Here is a 20472-nt window from a genome sequence, read left to right on the forward strand (position 1 = left end):
GTGCCCGCCATGACGTTGAGCTTTCCTTCCACCGCCTCAGTCTCCGAGCCTACATCTTTGGCAAGGACTCTCCAGCCCGTACTGATGGCCCTTTCTCCCGTCTTCAACCTCCTCCTCTTCCTGGACACCCCACCATTGTCTTCTGGCTGCTCAGGACCTTTTCATTGTCAACCGCTGACGGGATATCAACCATCTCGACTTCAAAACTCCTGTCTCCAATTCTAACCTCACCCCTTCCAAAAGCTCTGCTCTTCACTCCCTCTGTACTAATATGAGCCTCACCATCAAACCTGCAGCTAAAAGGAGTTCTGTAGTTGGTGGACTGACCTCTACATTGCTGAGGCCCAGTGCCAACTCTCAGACACCTCCTGTTACTTGCCCTATGAACAGGATTCTACTAAAGAGCACCAGGCCATTGTCTCCCACACCATCACTAACCTTATTAGCTCTGGGGACCTCCCATCCACTGCCATCAATCTCATAGCTCCCACACTCTGCACCTCCCGTTTCTACCTCCTACCTAAGATCCACAAACCCGCTTGTCCATACAGACCCATTGTTTCAGCCCCATTTGAATTCATGTTTGCACCTCGACTCTGTCTGATCCCCCCTTAGTTCAGACCCTTCCTACCTACACCTGTGAAACTTCACACTCTCTGGATCGTTTCAATAATTTCAAGTTCACTGACCCAAATCATCTTATTTTTACTCTGGATGTCCAGTCCCTATACACCTCTGTCCCCCACTAGGAAGGCCTCAAAGCTCTCTGTTTCTTTCTGGACATCAGACCCAACCAGATCCGCTCCACTACCACTCTCCTCCATCTACTGGAACTTGTCCTCACTTTTTAATAATTTTTCCTTGGCTCCTCCCACTTCCATCAAACAAAAGATGTAGCCATGTGCACTCGCATAGGTCCCAGCTATGCCTGGCTATTTGTTGGCTTCGTGGAACAGTCTTATGTTACAAGCCTACACTGGTGTCCGCCCCCCACTTTTCCTACGCTACATTGACGACTGCATTGGTGCTGTTTCCTGCACCCGTGCCGAGCTTGTTGACTTCATCAAATGTGCCTCCATCTTCCATCCTGCCCTCAAAATTACCTGGTCCATTTCTGAATTCTCCGTCCCTTTTCTCAATCTCACTGTCTTTGTTCTGGAGACATCTTGTCTACTGATGTCTATTATAAACCCACGGACTCTCACAGCTACCTGGACAATACCTCTTCCCACCCTGTTATGTGTAAAAACACCATCCCCTTCTCTCAGTTCCTCTGAGTGCACCGCATCTGCTCTGGGGCTGAGGCTTTTCATTTCAGAATGAAGGGGCTTCCCTTCCTCCACCATCAATTCTGCCTTCAGCCACACTTCCTCCATTTCATACACGTCTGCTCTTACCCCATCCTCCCGCCACACAACCAGGGATAGGGTTCCTCTTGCCCTCACCAACCCACCAGACTCCGCATCCAGCACTTTATTCTCTGGAACTTCCACCATCTCCAACGGGATCCCACCACCAAGCACATCTTTCCCTCCACTCCACTTTCTGCTTACCGCAGGGATCGCTCCCTACGTGACTGTCTTTTCCATTCGTTCCTCGCCACTGATCTCCCTCCTGGCACTTAATTCTGTGCGTGGAACAATTGCTACATGTGCCCCTACACCTCATCCCACACTGTCATTCAGGGCCCCAAATGACTTTACTTCTTACATCCTTCACATACATGAGGAGTAAAAATCTTTACGTTATGCCTCCGTTTAAGTGTGCAATGTGCAATCTTAGTAATTTATAATAACATATAATAAATTTTGTAATTTCTTAATAGTGTCAATGTAACATAGAAATACACTCAAATCAGCGTTGTTGTAGCATGGATGAAATCGCCGGAAAGACAGAGTCTCTGGTAGATACAAAGCAGCTTCTTTGTTCGACACAATAAGGTACAGCAGGCATCACACAGATGGAGACGCTTTTGGTAGAAAGGTCTGCTAGCCCAATGTGGGCTTGATATTTATACACTAAACACAAAAGGCAATCGCTACTTACAGAGTTATAGACAATGCTTCCTTTTGAAGCTACATACAAAACATCACACCTTCTGACTTCATCCTTTCCTCCTTACGCCAACATGTCTGGGTAGGTACTGAGAGCCTTTAGGAATGCAAGTTAAATCCACAATACACATACTTTACGTGCTAACATAGAGGACATTTCATATTTATAAATTATAGATAAAACGGTCTTTGAAACTACAGCATCTGGTCAAACTACAGCGTCAGCAACGTCTGGTATTCACAGCTTTCAGGAAATGCATTGTTACAAACTCAATCCACAGTACTTTGACAAACAGAAGACTGGTGGCCAAAGTCATTTAAGTGTAAATGAATCACCTCCCCAAAAACTCACTCTAACAGTCCCTCCTCTTGGCCCTCCTGGACAAAAATTAAATTTGTACCAGGAAAGGCCAACCTAGGAAGATCTGCTCAAATAGGGCAGCAAAAACACCCTGCCTCGAAATTCCAATTTTGTGTGCCTTGATATCTATCCCAGCATTCCCTAATCGCGACCTACCAAATGTTAAGCAGAGAGGCTGTTCCAAGTTTTTTGGAAATGCGGCTCATTTCCTGTGCCTGCCGGCTCTTTCCCTGCAGGCTGACTGCAGCTTAATCACATTCCTTTATCTTCAGCCCTTCATTCTCTGGTCGCTGAAACTCTCCTTCAAGGAGCACCCACAGGCCTTCTCATCGATGTACAGGAAGGGGTTGGGGTGGCCTCTAGGTAAATGTCTGCAAGGACCTCTCCCTGGTGGCACCTCCTTTCGAACTGTCCAGTCGATCACTGGCCCAACTGCTGAAAAGGGCTCAGCTCCTCATACTGGGGGTGACTGCTTTCAGATGCCATGTGCAGTCTGAAATGCCATCGAAGTAGTGGAACTTGCCGTCTCTGCTTTAACTTAAAAATCCCTTCCCGTCTATTTCCCAATAATTACTATACTATGCTATAAAATTAATCATCTACCTTCAGCAACCAGCCTTCTTTACAGAGTACCATCATCATCATCACACTTTAGCAGGCTATTCATGGTTTTCCAACACGCTCTCAGTGTCTTCTGCCATGCTCTCGGCGTTTTCTGCCTTTGCGTTTTCTCCGGGTATGTTTTGATCAGCTGTGGTCAGGTCTGGCATGGCCGGCTGGTGTTCCTCTCTTAGGTTCTCTGTAATTACATGGTTACTGAGTACACTTGGTCCCCCGCTCTGTCTGTGGGAGCAACAAGAGGGTGAGTCGTATGCTTTAACCTGAGTCCAGTGTTTCCACTGGCTGCCTCGCCGAGTCTGCACACAGACACACATATCATTGGTTACCAGTACCACCTGTGGTCCTATCCACCTGGGGGCAAACCCTGGCCTTTCCGGCAGCACCCTCACCATAACTTGGTCGCTGGGCTGTGGAAGGACTATCCCCTTTCCCTCTGGCTCTCTCTGATCAGCGATTCGCTACTGTTGTTTTGCTCGGTCCTTCAACACTTTAAGTTGGTTACAAAGGTCTTTCACATATTGGGTCATTCTATCCCTGTAAGCCCCAGGCTCCCCGCAACCCGTAACTACCCCATAAGGGAGTTGCATTGCTCGCCCCATCAATAATTCGTGGGGGCTGAGACCCAAAGTGTGGCTCGGGGTTGCGCACAATCTCATCAGGATTCCTGGTAATACATCAACCCACGTCTTTCCTGTCTCAGCTATAGCTTTGGCTAAAGCATTCTTGATTGTTCAGTTCATCCCTTCTACCATCCCTGAACTCTGGGGTGGTAGGGTATTTGGAACTGTTGTCGAATACCAAACAGTCGACACATTTCCTTCATCACTTTCCCCGTGAAATATGCTCCCTGATCTGAATCCACCTGAAATGGGGTTCCCCACCTTGGGAGGATTTCCTGAACTAGGATCCATGCAGCGGTGCGGTCCCTTGTTGGGGATGCCTCTACCCACCGGGTGAAGTGATCCATAGTTACTTGACAGTAGCTTTTCCCCCTGCTTTTTGGCAGGGGCCCTGTGAAGTCTATCTGGATGTTTTCCCAGGGTCCCCTCAGCCGAGGCTGATTTGCCAGCTGTAGCTTTCTGCCCTTACTGGGGTTATGCTGGGCACAAGTAATACAATGGCGGCAGAATTTCTCAACATCCTCGCCCATCCCTGGCCACCACCAGTCCTGCCGGAGGGTTGTGATCATGCTTTGCCTTCCCTGATGCATTGCCCCATGATATAACTTGGATAGTATCTACCCAATACATGGTGGGGCTACCGCAACACTTCCTTCCCCATGTGTCCAGCACCCATCTGGTCCCTCTTTTGCTCCTTTTCTCCTCCGTTTTCCCTTCTCTTCTGCCTCCACCTCTTCATATAATTTTACTAAGCTGCCTTCTGTTGTTTCCTCCTGGAACTGGGAAAACTTTATGTTCTGGAGTGGCCGCAGTCTCTCTGAGTATCCCCTGTTGTGTTTGTTCCTTCGCTATACCTTGAACAGTGGTCAGTGTGTCAGTTTGTATAGGTTCCTGCTTAGGGGGTTTATACAGACCCTCTTCTATTTTAACTGGGTTTATCTTTACTTGACCACAATCCTGCTTGTGTCTAGCCCACACTGCTGGGAACTGCTGACAAGGTAACCCATAGACCCCATCCGGGCTGCAGTCTCTGATGATTTGGGCGGCAGCGACTATGCTAGGCAGGTTGTGTATTCTGTTGGTCGTGCACGTTCGCTGCCCCTGACTCGCCCATATTATTTCTCCCTTTCCCAAATCTGTAACAGCTCCTGCTTCCCTTAGGATGTCTATTCCAAGGATCGTGCCCTCATTATTTGGACGTACCCAGAAATACACTGGAAGCTGCACTCCCCCGATTTTTAGTATTTGCGACGTGCTTCTTTCTGCTTTTACTGTTTTCCCTCCAACATCCCTGATATAACTGGCCTGTCTGGTTGTTGGTAAGGTAAGTCTGTTATCAATACCGATGCCCCTGTGTCCATTAACATATTCCATTGCCGTCCCCCTAACAATGCCATTGTGTACATCCGCGGGTCACCAGCGCTGACAGTGGAGCCCGCTGCCACATCTTTTTCTGCCCTAAGAGGCGCCGTTACTAGCTCTTTGATCTGATCGACAGTCAGACTGGTTGCTGATTGGGTGAGTGACTGGGTGTCTGCCGTGACCTTCACCTGGGTTTTCCCCCTCCCTTTTGGACACTGTCTCCAGCCATGTCCTGATAGGCCACAGCTGTAGCATATCAACTCCTTCACTGTCTTATACCTGGTCCGGCAGTCCTTTGCTATGTGCCCTGGCTGCTAGCAAGCAAAACAAACTCTCCGGGACATCACAGCAGCTGCATCCACCATACCCACTCTTGCCTTTTCTTTGGTCTATCTCACTGGCCCACGAAACTATCGCAGAGTAGTTGGATCCTACCGTTATGCCTAAATCTAAAACTTCCTGGTGGGCTGAGCTCAGGCCTTCCTTCAGCATTTTTAGAAAGACTGGGTCGCCCCTCCCTGGATTATCCAACCCTGAATACTCCTCATATGCTGGGTATTTACATTCTGCATAATCCATGGCTGTCTCGTCAGCCCTCTGGGTCACTGCCATTATCGTTCCCCAGCTACTCTTGCCTCCCCCCAGTCACTGCTTCACTTCCCCTTTAAAAGAGCGATATCTTTCTTCATTACTGGTGCTCCCGGTAGTTGTCTATGTACCATCCGGCACCCCCTGGGCCATCCTGTCCCATATATTCCTCAGGCACTTGGCTTTCACTAACACGTGTATATCTTTAGGGTGCATCTGGTGGATTTCAACCATTTCCTTGAGCTTGTGCCAGAATTCTGAATTCCCACAGGCGACTTTAAGTGAGGGCAACTCAGACAAGATGCTCTGTTTCTCCCCGGGGGTGATGGGCTTATGAATAGTCGTAATCAAGGTCAATGGCTGGCTCGGATCATCAGGGTTCTCAACCTGACGTTGCCTGACATCAGTAGGTACCATTCTGGTAGGACTATCTGGGTAAAACCTCTCCCTGAGATACCTCCATACTAATTCCCACACTACGCAAAAGATCAAAGACGGGTAGCAGTTAAACAGTACATACTTAAAACTGTAGAGTATGTATTCCACAGTTTGCCGCTTTTGAGTACCCGATTCATGATGCCTGCTGTATTCCTTTGCATCACACTTGCAAACACATACACTAAAATGCAGTTCCCTGAACGAGTATACACACTCCTACTCTGGCATCTCGAATCGTACCGTCGGTTACCACTTTTCGCAACTGGTGGTCTTTAGTTAACACGTATAGATTCCTCACTTACATAAACACACATGCACACGCACACAGTACTTTTATATCTGCCAGTTCAGCTCTCCGCGTTCGTGATACCTCGTGTTCCCATGTTCCACCGACCCAACAGATCCAAGTGTGAGTGTTATTTTAGAAAAATACTCACCAACTTAGACTGCTAGGAATGCTGGCCACACGACGGGTCACGAAGTATCCCACTCCTGACACCAAATGTTGTGGCGTGGATGAAATCACCGGAGAGACAGAGTCACTGGTAGATACAAAGCAGCTTCTTTATTCAACACAACGAGGTACAGCAGGCATCATACCTACGGAGACACCTTCGGTAGAAAGGTCTGCTAGCCCAATGTGGGCTTGATATTTATACACTAAACACAAAAGGCAATTGCTACTTACAGAGTTATAGACAATGCTTCCTTTTGAAGCTACATACAAAACATCACACCTTCTGACTTCATCCTGTCCTCCTGTCTGGGTTGGTACTGACAGCCTTTAGGAATGCAAGTTAAATCCACAATACATATATTTGGTACTTTACGTGCTAACATAGAGGACAATTCATATTTATAAATTATAGATAAAACGGTCTTTGAAACTACAGCATCTGGTCCAACTACAGTGTCAGCAGCGTCTGGTATTCACAGCTTCTAGGAAATGCATTGTTGTGAACTCAATCCACAGTACTTTGACAAACAGAAGACTGGTGGCCAAAGTCATTTAAGTGTAAATGAATCATTTACCCAAAAACTCACCCCAACAAGCGTGAGTTCATCAGTCTGATGGCCTGGGGGAAGAAACTGCCCGGGAGCTTGTTGGTCCTGGTTTTTATGCGGCGGTACCATTTCCTGGATGGTAACAGCTGAAATAGATTGTGGTTGGGGTGACTCTGGTCCCCAATGATCCTACGGGCCCTTTTTTACACACCTGTCTTTGTAAATGTCTTGAATTATGGCAAGTTCACAACTACAGATGCACTGGGCTGTCCACACCACCCTCTGCGGAGACCTGCGATTAAGGGAGGTACAGTTCCCATACCAGGCAGTGATGCAGCCAGTCAGGATGCTTTCAATTGTGCCCCTGTCGAAAGTTCTTGGGATTTGGTTCTTAGGAAGTCCAGACCAAACTTCCTCAACCGTCTGAGGTAAAAGAGGCGCTGTTGTTCCTCTGTCACCACACAGTTGGTGTGTACAGACCACGAGGTCCTCGATGATGTGGATGCCGAGGAACTTAAAGCTGTTTACTTCTCAACCCTAGATCCATTGATGTCAATAGAGGTTAGCCTGTCTTCATTCCTCCTGTAATCCACAACCAGCTCCTTTGTTTTTACAACATTAAGGGAGAGGTTGTTTTTTGACACCATTGTGTCAGAGAGACGACTTCTTCCCTGTAGGCCACCTCGTTATTGTTTGAGATTAGGCCAATGAATGTAGTATCGTTGGCAAACTTAATTAGCAGATTAGTGCTGTGGGTGGGTGGCTACACAGTCATTGGAATACAGGGAGTAATAGTCCTTCCAGGTGAGGTGACACTTTACCTGTGAGTCTGTTGCGGTCATATACTGTGTCTGGTGCTCCCGGAGTGGCCTCCTGTATATCAGTGAGACCCGATGTAGATTGGGAGACAGTTTTGCTGAACACCTATGTTCCATCTGCCAGAAGAAACGGGATCTCCCATTTTAATTCCACTTTCCATTCCTATTCCAATATGTCAGTCCATGGTGTCCTCTGCTGTTGCGATGAGGCCACTCTCAGGATGGAGGAACAACACTTTATATTCTGTCTTGGTAACCTCCAACCTGATGGCATGAATATTGATTTCTCGGACTTCTGGTAATTCCCCCCTCCTCCTCCCTTCACCATTCCTCATCCCCTTTTCCCTCTCTCACCTTGTATTCTTACCTGCCCATCACCTCCCTCTGTTGCTCCTTCCCCTTTCTTCCATGGCCTTCTGTTCTCTCCTATCGGATTCCCCTTTCTGCAGCCTTGTACCTCTTTCACTAATCAACTTCCCAGCTCCTTACTTTATTCCTCTGCCTCCCAGTTTCACGTAATCACCTTGTGTTTCTCTCTCCCCTTCCCCCAACTTATAAATCTACTCCTCATCTTTTTATCTCTTGTCCTGCCGAAGGGTCTCAGCCCAAAATGTCGACTGTACTTTTTTCTATAGATGCTGCCTGGCTTGCCAAGTTCCTCCAGCATTTTGTGTGTGTTACCTCTAATTCTAGTCTCACCCAACTTCAGTGGAAAAAGCCTGCTTGCATTTACCCTATCTATACCCCTCATAATTTTCTATAACCCTCTCAAATCTCCACTTGCTCTTCTACACTCTAGGGAATAAAATTCTAACCTATTCAACCTTACCCTACAACTTAAGTCCTCAGGTTCTGGCAACATCCTTGTAAATTTTCTCTGCACTCCTTCAATCTTATTGACATCTTTCCTGTATGTAGGTAATGAAAACTGCACACAGTACTCCAAATTAGGCCTCACCAATGTCTTATACAACTTCAACATAACATCCCAACTCCTGTACTCAATACTTTGATTTTTTGAAGTCCAATGTGCAAAAACCTTACTTTTTGATCATGTCTACCTGTGCAACACTTTCAAGGAATTATGGATCTGCATTCCCGGATCTGTATGTTTTACTACACCAGTGTCCTTCCCTGGTCTGACTTCCCTAAGTGCAACACTTCACACTGGTCTGCATTATATTCCATCTGTATTTATTTCAGCTGATCCAGGTCCCACTGCAAGCTCTGATAGTCTTTGCTGTCCACTACATCCCCAATTTCAAGTGACTGAATCTTCTTGACCAACCTCCCATGGAGAACCTTGTCAAAAGCCTTGCTACAGACAACATCTACTACCTTGCCTCCATCAACCTTGATAACTTCCTTGAGAAACTCTATAAGATTAGATACAACCTATCACACAGAAAGCAATGTTGACCATCCCTAATCAGTCCCTTCTCTCCGAATGCTTACTTATCCTGTCCCTTAGAATACCTTCCAATAACTTACCCATTACTGATGTCAGGCTCACCGATTTCCTGGCTTATTCATAGAACCATTCTTAAACATTGGAACAACATTAGCTGTCCTCCAATCCTCTAGCACCTCGCCCATGGCTAAGGACGTTTTACATTATTCTATGAGGGCCCTTCAATTTCTGCACTAGCCACCCACAGGTTCGGAGGGAATACCTTGCAGGCCCTGGGAATTTATCCACTGTAATTTGCCTCAAGAGAGCAAACACCTCCTCCTATGTAATCTATATATAGTCCATGACCTCACAGCCACTTTGCCACATTTCTATAGATTCTGTGTCTGTATCCCAAGTAAATGCAGATGCAAAGAAATCCATTTAAGACTCCCCCATCTCTTAGGGATAATGCATAGATGCTACTCTGATCTTCCAGAGCACCGGTTTTTTCCCTTGCTATCGTTTTGCCCGTGATATATCTGTAGAATCCCTTGGGATTCTCTTTCACTTTCTGATAATGCAAACTCATGCCTTTTTTTAGCCCTGCTGATTTCCTTAAGTGTTCTCTTGCATTTATTGTACTTCTCAAGCACCTCATTTGCTCCCATAGCTGCTATGCACCTCCTTTTTCATAACCAGAGCTTCAATATCTCTCAAAATCCAAGGTTCCCCAGACCTGTTATCCTTTCCTTTCATTCTAACAGGAACATACAAACTCTGAACTCCCAGTTACTAAGTACATATTTGTCAGAAAACAACCTGTCTCAATCCACACTTGCCAGATTCTTTCTGATACCATCAAAATTGGCCTTTCTCCTGAGGACCAGACCTATCCTTCTCCATAATTATTTTGAAACTAATGGCATTATGATCACAAGATGCAAAGTGATCCCTTTTTTGATTCCCGTAAGGTGCTAATTTATCAACGGGATGTCAAAAGTTCTCGTTCTCCCACACAACATCTGATTTACACTCGTGTTGCAGTCTAGTCATTCTGTTGGCAAGTTGTTTGTTTGGGGGGGAGGGATATTGGTTATCACTGCTTACATTGTTTCACTGCCCCTCCCAGGAATGGTCATGGAAAACTGAAACAGAAACAATAGTGCTCTTCCTCAGCGAATGTGATGCATTTTGTTTCGTGCAGTAATGGCTTTTGACACATAGAATATACAATAGTATAGTACAGTACAGTACAGGACCTTTGGCCCACAACGTCATGCTGACCTTTTAACCTCTTAAGATCAGCTTAATCTTTTCCTCTTACATTGCCTTTCTATCATCCATGTGCATATTTAACAATTTATTAAATGCACCTAACGTATCTGCCTCTACCACCACCCCTGGGCATCCACGTATCCACCATTCTCTATGGAAAAAAACAACTTGCCTCTGACTTCTCCCCCACACTTCCCTCCCGTCATGTTAAAATTATGCCCCTTCGAATTAGCCATTTCTGCCCTAAGTGTTCAGCTATTCACTCCATCTATGCCTCATACCATGTTGTCCATCTCTAACAAGTTGCCCCTCAGCCTCCTTCACTCCAAAGCCCTAACTTGAGAAACCTGTCTTCTTAAGACATATAACCATATAACCATGTAACAATTATGGCACGGAAACAGGCCATCTCGGCCCTTCTGGTCCGTGCCAAACTCTTACTCTCACCTAGTCCCACCAACCTGCACTCGGCCCATAACCCTCCATTCCTTTCTTGTCCATATATCTATCCAATTTAACTTTAAACGACAACATCGAACCTGCCTCAACCACTTCTGCTGGAAGCTCATTCCACACAGCTACCACTCTCTGAGTAAAGTTCCCCCTCATGTTACCCCTAAACTTTTGCCCTTTAACTCTCAACTCATGTCCTCTTGTTTGAATCTCCCCCATTCTCAATGGAAAAAGCCTATCCACGTCAACTCTATCAATCCCCCTCATAATTTTAAACACCTCTATCAAGTCCCCCCTCAACCTTCTATGCTCCAAAGAATAAAGGCCTAACTTGTTCAACCTTTCTCTGTAACTTAGGAGATGAAACCCAGTCAACATTTTAGTAAATCTCCTCTGTACTCTCTCAATTTTATTGATATCTTTCCTATAATTCGGTGACCAGAACTGTACACAATACTCCAAATTTGGCCTTATCAATGCTCAACATTACATCCCAACTCCTATACTCGATGCTCTGATTAATAAAGGCCAGCATACCAAAAGCTTTCTTCACCACCCTATCCACATGAGATTCCACCTTCAGGGAACTATGCACCATTGTTCCTAGATCCCTCTGTTCTACAGCATTCTTCAATGCCCTACCATTTACCATGTATGTCCTATTTTGATTAGTCCTACCAAAATGTAGCACCTCACATTTATCAGCATTAAACTCCATCTGCCATCTTTCAGCCCACTCTTCTAACTGGCCTAAATCTCTCTGCAAGCTTTGAAAACCTACTTCATTATCCAGAACGCCACCTATCTTAGTATCACCTGCATACTTACTAATCCAATTTACCACCCCATCATCCAGATCATTAATATATATGACAAATAACAGTGGACCCAGTACAGATCCCTGAGGCACACCGCTACACACCGTCCTCCAATCTGACACACAGTTATCCACCACTACTCTCTGGCGTCTCCCATCTAGCCACTGCTGAATCCATTTTACTACTTCGATATTAATGCCTAACCATTGAACCTTCCTAACTAACCTTCTGTGTGGAGCCTTGTCAAAGACCTTACTGAATTCCATATAGACAACATCCACCGCTTTACCCTTGTCAACTTTCTTAGTAACCTCATCAAAAAATTCAATAAGATTTGTCAAACATGACCTTCCACGCACAAATCCATGTTGACTGTTCCTAATCAGACCCTGTCTATCCAGATAATGATATATACCATCTCTAAGAATACTTTCCATCAGTTCACCCACCACTGACGTCAAACTCACAGGCCGATAATTGCTAGGTTTACTCTTAGAACCCTTTTTAAACAATAGAACCACATGAGCAATATGCCAATCCTCCGGCACCATCTCCGTTTCTAATGACATTTGAAATATTTCTGTCAGAGCCCCTGATATTTCTACACTAACTTCCCTCAAGGTCCTAGGGAACATCTTGTTTGGACCCGGAGACTTATCCACTTTTATATTCCTTAAAAGCGCCAGTACTTCCTCTTCTTTAATTGTCATACTTTTCATAACTACCCTTCTTGTTTCCTTTACCTTACACAATTCAATATCCTTCTCCTTAGTGAATACCGAAGAAAAGAAATTGTTCAAAATCTCCCCCATCTCTTTTGGCTCTGCACATAGCCGTCCACTCTGATTCTCTAAGGGACCAATTTTATCCCTCACTATCCTTTTGCTATTAACATAACTGTAGAAACCCTTTGGATTTATTTTTACCTTATTTGCCAAAGCAGCCCCGTATCTTCTTTTAGCTTTTCTAATTTCTTTCTTAAGATTCTTTGATTGTTCTTTGATTCAAGCAACATCTTGGTAAATCTGTAAATAAGTAAATAAAAACCTGGCCCATAATTATACCACCATCACTCTCATCATTGAATGAGAAATGGGGAGTATTATAAAATCAACAGCTTTCCCCTTTAATCTACAGGCCCTCAGCTTGGCTGCTGTAATCCAGAGCTCAGTTATTTCAGGTTTTAGTCAGATTTAGCATACAGACAGATTTGAAGTTAATCCTACAGCAGTCTGATGAATATGATGCCACAGGCAGACTCCATTCCTATGTTATCCTTATTGTTATAGTGCAATAACACAGTATGGAGCCGTTTGCCTTTGTTTCTATTCATTCTTTTTTGGTGACAGTCCAGTATTACCCTTCCCTGATTGTGTCTGCGGAACTGTGCTGAGCTCCAGTTGAGAACTGCTGCAATCTGTGAGTCTTGTTATGAATAGTTATACTTTAATGTATACAGTAAGTACAACTGGGACATGTCGTTCTCCATGTTCAGTGTTCCATCAATTCAATCATTCTCTTTCAGTGGGCCAGCACCACATCTGTTTCCTCCTGAATACCTCTGTGAAATGTTTGAGTCCTAAAATAGAGTAAGACCATCTAGGCCACACTTTCTACTTGCTACTACCAGTGGTATGGAGGTACAGAAGCCTTCGGTCCCATACCACCAAGTTCAGGAGCAATTATTATTCTACAACCATGAGGCTCCTGAACCAGCATGGATAATTTCACTCACCTGATCACTGAACTGACTCCACACTCTATAGAACTCGTGTCCTCAGTATTATTTATTTTCATTTTTTAACTATTTCCATGTTTTTCTGTCTTTTGTACATTGTTTCAGTCTTTATAATTTTTCATAAATTCTTTTGTATTTATTTATGTTCCTGTATATGCCTGTTAAAAAATGAATCTGAAGGTAGTATATGGAGACAGATAGATACTTTGATAATAAAGTCACTTTGAAGTTTGAACAGAGCCCAGCCCCTCTGGATCTATTGACCACAGGACCCAAACTGTGGTCTTTTCCAGTGCAGTCGTCACCGGCTGCACCAAGCTTTCGTGCCTCCCTCAGTGTTCACTTACACTGGAAGGCCAGTAGGTTTTGGGCTACCTAACTGATGATCTTCCAGCGGGATGTGAGGTTTGTCTTGGTTTCTGCCCCTAGGAACATGGATCACATAGTCCTGCTCGGGTTGGACCTTGACTGGATTCTGTGTCACCTGCAGTAGGTTGAAGGCTGGCAGGGACTTGGGGCTTGTCACATGTACATCGAAATATGTAGTGAACTGCATTGTTTGAGGCTGTGCTGAGGGCAGCCAGCAGGAGTGTTGCCATGCTTTCAGTACCAACCTTGCATGCCCACAGCCTTCAATTCTGCTCCTGTGCCTAATGATCATCTGGTCCATTAGTTGTGGGGATGAAGAACTTTGCCTGTTGAATGCTGCTCCTGCTGGTTGGGAACTGCTGCTGCATCTAAACAGAAATGTTCTGCTTTCCCCAGGATTGAAGAAATGGGTGGAAGTCGGAAATTCCGGTGTCTTCCGCCCAGAGATGCTGCAGCCGATGGGCCTGCCGGAAGGGGTGTGTGTGATTGCGTGGGGTCTGTCTCTTGAACGGTAAGTGTAGTACAGCTCATAGTCTCCGTGGTTGAATTTGTAGCTATCTTACACTTCCCTGCTGCTTGTGCAACAACTCCATTGAGGCAAATGAGACTAGATCAGATGAACGACTTGGTAGGCATGGACAAGTTGGGCCAAAGGGCCTGTTTCTGTGCTGTAGGACTCTAGGACTCCATAACATCACACCACTCTTGACCTTCAGACATTCTAGAGAACTTTACAACCACTGGGGATATTTGGGAGGATAGTCACTGTGGTGTACAGATTAGTGGCAACAAAGGAGCCAGTATGAGGTGGGGGGCAGAAAAGCAAGCTGAAACCTGAAGGGAAATAGCAATTTTATTTCAGTAATCAAGAAAGCTGCATGAAAACGGACTCAAATTATCACTTTCAGTGAAGCTGAGGAATGACTGGGACAGCAGTCGGCTGGCTGGTAAGGATGTGAAACAGTTCACAGTTTCTCCCGAGCACTTTCACACCTCCAGTTGTTGTCAGTAGAAAATCTGAAGTAGATGACGCTGATAATCATTATAGTTTTTGCACTTAGGGAATTCATTGTCATGTTGAATTGGAGAGAACTCAGCCAGACCACATTATGCCTGTACACTGCAATGACAAACCTCATTCCCAAGGCTGTTGGTGAATCTCTACAGAAAATTCCAGTGGCTGTCATTATTAATGTTATCTTTACTTTATTCCAGATTTATTTAATGACTTGAAATTTAATTCCCAACCACCATGGAGGTATTTCACCGCATGAATAGTATAATATATACTATTGTAGCACATTTTAATTATTACACTGTACTGCTACTACAAAGCAAGAAATTTCATGACATACGTTAGTAATAATTAACCTGATTCTGATGGTTGGATGCCTTTGGCTGCCAGTCCCATAACTTCACATACTACTTTCCCCTGGTGGAAACAAGATCAGTCCCTGGAGGTCACAGATGGCACTCCCCATCCCTCTCAATATCCTAAACTTCAAAACTGTGTGGGGAGGGGTTCGTGGGTGGAGGTGTTGATCAACCTTACTGCTGGGAGGAAGTAACTGTAGTTGCATAGACACCTGAAGAGTAGACAATCTGTTGGATGGAAGCGACCAACAACTCTGATAGAGGCAGATGCCAAGTTTTTAAGCTCACCAGTGGGAGATGGTGCTTTAGCACTGCTGGCCCACCACCTTGAGGGAGTCTTGATCATAAGCGGGTCGAAACTCCTGAAGACAGGTGGTAGATCAGCTGATGATCCCACTAGTGATAGCACAGGACAGTTAACATCTTGGTCCATGTGTATTTTCAATTCAGGTAGTGAGGATGCACAACCGCTCCTCCCTCCCTGTTATCCTCAACATGGTTGCCCCACATGGCTGAGTGCAGAGCCCCATTGCTGCACACTCTGCTCATAGGTGACTGCAAGGCCAAGTACCCGAGTAACTACATTGTCAGATTTGCTGATGACATGACAAAAGATGAAATGCCGTACAGAAAGGAGGTGAAAGAGCTCGAGGCCTGGTACCAGGCAAATAACCTCTTCCTCAATGTTAACAAATAAAGGATTTGTTTGTAGATTTCAGAAGAGCTCGCACCACTCGTGCCCCTCCTCGCACCAACAGTACAGCAGTGGAAACTGAGCAGTTTCAAACTTCTGGATTTCACATCTCATACAACCTTTCATGGACCCAGAACACTTTCTACATAATCAGGAAAACTCACTAATGCCATTACTTTCTGAGGAAGGTGAAGTGAACTATACTCATGTCATGCTACAAATGTGCAGTAGAGGGCATCCTAACATGTTGCATCACTGCCTGGAACAGAAACTGCACTGGGCTTTACAATGGGTAGTCAAAACTGCATCACTGGCACCAGCCTACCCACCAAGGACATATATACAAAAAGGATCTCACCCACCCTGGTCATGGATTGCTTGTCCCATTCCCATCAGGGAGGAGGCTATCATCCATGCCTGGACCACCAGACTCAAAAACAGTTACTTTCTCCCAGCAGTAAGGTTGATCAACATCTCCACCCACGAACCCCTCCCCACACCCCCCTACCACTACTATTATCATTTCCTGTCCAGTCATCCTATGTACAAACACTCCTAAGCCTAATGTCACTTTATGAACAATTAATCTATGTATATAGGCTATCTTATTTATTTATATTTATCTTGCTTTTTAATTATTGTGTTCTTCATATTTTTTTTGTGTGCTGGATTGGATCCAGAGTAACAATTATTTCATTCTCCTTTATACTTGAGTACTGGAAATGATGTTAAACAATTTTAAATATTGAGGAGACTGTAAGAGGAACCGTAGAGAGTTGGAAGCTTGCTATGCAAATGTTCCTTCAATCTGATGGTCATATGATGGTCACTCGATTTTAATATAACTTAGAAAAACTTGTCATCTAATTCAGAGAAGGGAAGAACTTTAAAGAAAACACAGAAGACTACAGCCAGAGAAATCCAAATCATAATCTGTTCAAAGTGTACAGTGATGGATCCTTCAGTGTTTTTTGTTTCCTGACCATGTCGGGGAATCTCATGAAAGTCTTTGGAAAGTATTACACGATGGGGGTCTCTTGCATTGTTGCTGTTCTGCCTATTCAGCGAGGCCTCAGCAGTGTCTAACCTGGTTCAATCTAATTAGCAGTCCTGGAGTATTGCTGGCTCTGAGATGAGGAACCTTTGTAGACACTGGGGCCCACAGTTCAGTGTCCTCTGCACAACACCAAACACTTTACATCAGTTTTTCTATTCCATTTATAAATAGTGTAGATACACCCACCTGATTATGTTTCCTACAGGGCAAAAAGCCACAGCATTGAATTGTAACTTTATAAGTGCTTACAGAACTTCAAATAATGGCCAGAATCAATTGTCTCATCACAAATCGAGCATTTACTTATATAGTGAATTTAAAGAAGGTGTCCTTAACTTTCTGTATTGCCATCGGCGCCTGATATCTCCTTCTCCTTCAACCAAAAAGTGAAATGTTATGTAATTAAAAGTGAAGTACTCAAGTATTCCAAAGACAAATTATTTTTATCTTTGGTTTCTTTCATTTCCACAATATTTCCTTGTTGTTAGTTGACAGATCCACTGTTTGAGCTGGTTTGATTATCAATTCTTTCTCGACTCAGATGAAAGTATGTACAGGTATTTGGTTTAAACAGGGCAGCTAGTGAAAGCTCCCAGGTAATGCATGTCACAGGCCAGAAAGTTTCTGGGTTTTATCTTTGACCAGCAGTAACTGTAACTGGCAAAACAGAGAGGGGATGAGAATTCGTGCTGAATCCTTGTGGTCTGGGATGCACCATCCAAAGGATCAGAAGCAGGTTCACTTTTTACTTTCAAAAAGGAAATGAATAAATAAGTGTAACTAATCGGTTAGAGTCTGAGAGATGTAGCATAGGTATTATGGATCAAATGTCTTGTGTTTATTTAGAGATGCAATGCAGAACAAGCCCTTCCAGCCCAGCAACCCACACTGCTTAATCACAGGACGATTTCCAATGACCAATTAACCTACTAACTGGTACATCTTTCCATTGTGGGAGGAAACGGGAGCACCAAGGGAAACTTATGGGAGAGCGTACAAACTTCTTACAGATGACACCAGAACTGAACTCCCAATGCCCCAAGTTGTAATACCATCATGTTGGCTGCTACACTTTTGTGATGCTATAAGGTTTTATGATTCTAGAAGCATTTAGTTCTTACGGAATGTGATCACTAAATACTTCCAGCAGCAAGTTTTCTTCACTGACAGAATACACATTGTGCTATAATTGTTCTTTCCATAAGTGTAGAAAATAAGTTGTGCTGGTTTGGAATTTCCTACTTAACACCATGGTACTTGTGTTTAGGAATTCATGGGTGCAAATGTCATTGTTACGTATTCATCATTCTTCAGTTGACAAGGTTTCATGTCTAAACACTTTGTATCCTTCCCTATAGGCTTCCTGTGTAATAGTCTGTAACATTGTAAGCCTAAAGCATTAGAGCCATTGTGATTTTTTACAGTGCCTTGTTTAGGTTCTATTGGTTTCATTCTGGAGCTTAAGTACTGTAGATAATTTTGTTTAATAAACAGGAAAGAAAGTTGCAAGATGAGTATTTTTCCTTCATTTTTTCTTAGACCAACCATGATCAAGTATGGGATCAACAACATCCGTGAGCTTGTGGGGCACAAGGTGAACTTGCAGATGGTGTATGACAGCCCAGTGTGCCGTCTGGACTCCTAGTACTCACGTAGACGTTTGCAGCCAGACTGTTGCTGAGGTGTGTGTGTGACACTTCAGCCTAAACAAGGTTTCACTTAATTTAAATTCAGGGACTGGGGGTAGCGGGGTATGAAGAATAAAACATATTTTGGCTTTGGAGCTTGGAGGATACTTAATTGTCAATCAATCATGTCAATGTCATTCTGCATACAAAACTACAGCTCATGGACTCTTGTTCCATTATTTCATATTAATATTTAAAAGTATTCCAGAAATTTGGCAAGATTGCACATCTGTGAAAATTGTGTTAGGAACAGGAAAGGAAGCTGGAACTTCAGGTTAATGGGTGCATGTTACCTTCTTAATATTATATCTGCAATCTAAATTCCACACCCTCTTGTCAATAAGGATCATTGTGCTGAAACTATCAGTTCCTCCCTGCTTAATTTACAGTAAAGAAATCTCAATATGAAGTAATGGGACTTTTGAAGGTGTTGAGCTGGTGGTTTTGTTCACACACACACGTGATTGTCATGTGGGATATTATCTTAGTCTCCGAGGAGTCTACTTATAACACCTATCTTATTTCAGAGAATGAAATAAATTGTAAATATAATGCAATAAACAGAGCAAAACTGAGATTATTCCTTGATGTTTCTCTCAGTCAACCAACTTGTACGTTTGTATTTCAATGATGTGCTTGGTGCATATTCATCTAATACTCTTAGTGTACTCAAGGCTTGGAGTATCCAGTGAGAGATTACTGCCAATCTTGCAGTTGTAGAACACTACGGCACAGAAACAGGACTTTCGGACCATCTAGTCCATGCTGAATCATTAACCTGCTTAGTCCATAGCCCTCCATCCGCCTCCCATCCATATACCTATCCAAATTTCTCTTAAATGTTGAAATTAAGTCCAAATCCACCACTTCCACTGGAAGTTCGTTTCATAATCTGACCCCCTCTGAATGAAGACCCCCCCCATATTCCCCTTAAACATTGTATCTTTTCCCTTAATTCATGACCTCTAGTTCTAGTCTCACCCAACTTCAGTGGAAAAAACCTATCTATACCCTTTGCCCTATCTATACCCCTCATAATTTTGTATACCTCTATCAAATCTCCCCTCATTCTCCTATGTTTTAGGGAATAAAGTCCTAAGATATTCAGCTTTTCCCTATAACTCAGGTCCTCAAGTTCTGGCAACATCCTTGTAAATTTTCTCTGCACCTGTTCAATTTTATTGACATCTTTCCCGTAGGTAGATGACCAGAACTGCACATAATACTCTAAATTAGGCCTCACCAATGTTATTTATAACTCCAACATTAAATCCCAATTCCTGTACTCGATACTTTGATTTATCTAGACCAACATACCAAAAGCTGGCTTTGCGGCCCTGTCTACTTGTGACACCACTTTCAAAGAATTATTAATCTGTATTACCAGATCCCTTTGTTCTACTGCACTCTTCAGTGCCCTATTGCTCATCGTGTAAGACCCACTGTGGTTTGTCCTGCTCTGGTTTGTCCTACCTAAGTGCAACACCTGGCACTTGTCTGCTGTTTTTTAGCTCATTTTCCCAACTGGTCCATATCATGCTGCAAGCTTTGATAGCTTTCCTCGCTGTGCACTACGACCCCAGTGTTGGTGTCACAAACCTCCCTAAAGTATGCCACTCTGTCACTTTGTTGGGGGAGAAACTGCCTGATGCTGAAAAGGAAACTCAAGCCCTGCTAGCAGACTGTTCAATCAGAAGTTGTCACAGTTGCATCTGATGCCATGTATTTTCCAAAAAGGATTGCTAT

General features: G+C 44.0%; 1 protein-coding gene across 1 annotated transcript in view; it reads left to right on the top strand.

Moving 5' to 3' along the window:
• farsa (phenylalanyl-tRNA synthetase subunit alpha) overlaps positions 1-19299 on the top strand; it is a 59218-nt gene extending 39919 nt beyond the window's left edge. Inside the window, exons 12-13 of the mRNA XM_063035695.1 lie at positions 14310-14424; positions 18578-19299. Coding sequence (XP_062891765.1) covers positions 14310-14424; positions 18578-18683 — 221 coding nt within the window. The 3' untranslated portion in view covers positions 18684-19299. The remainder of the gene's footprint in view (positions 1-14309; positions 14425-18577) is intronic.
• The last annotated feature ends 1173 nt before the right edge of the window (positions 19300-20472 follow it).

This window comes from Mobula hypostoma, chromosome 29, assembly GCF_963921235.1.
Source record: "Mobula hypostoma chromosome 29, sMobHyp1.1, whole genome shotgun sequence".
NCBI classification, from domain to species: Eukaryota; Metazoa; Chordata; class Chondrichthyes; order Myliobatiformes; family Myliobatidae; genus Mobula; species Mobula hypostoma.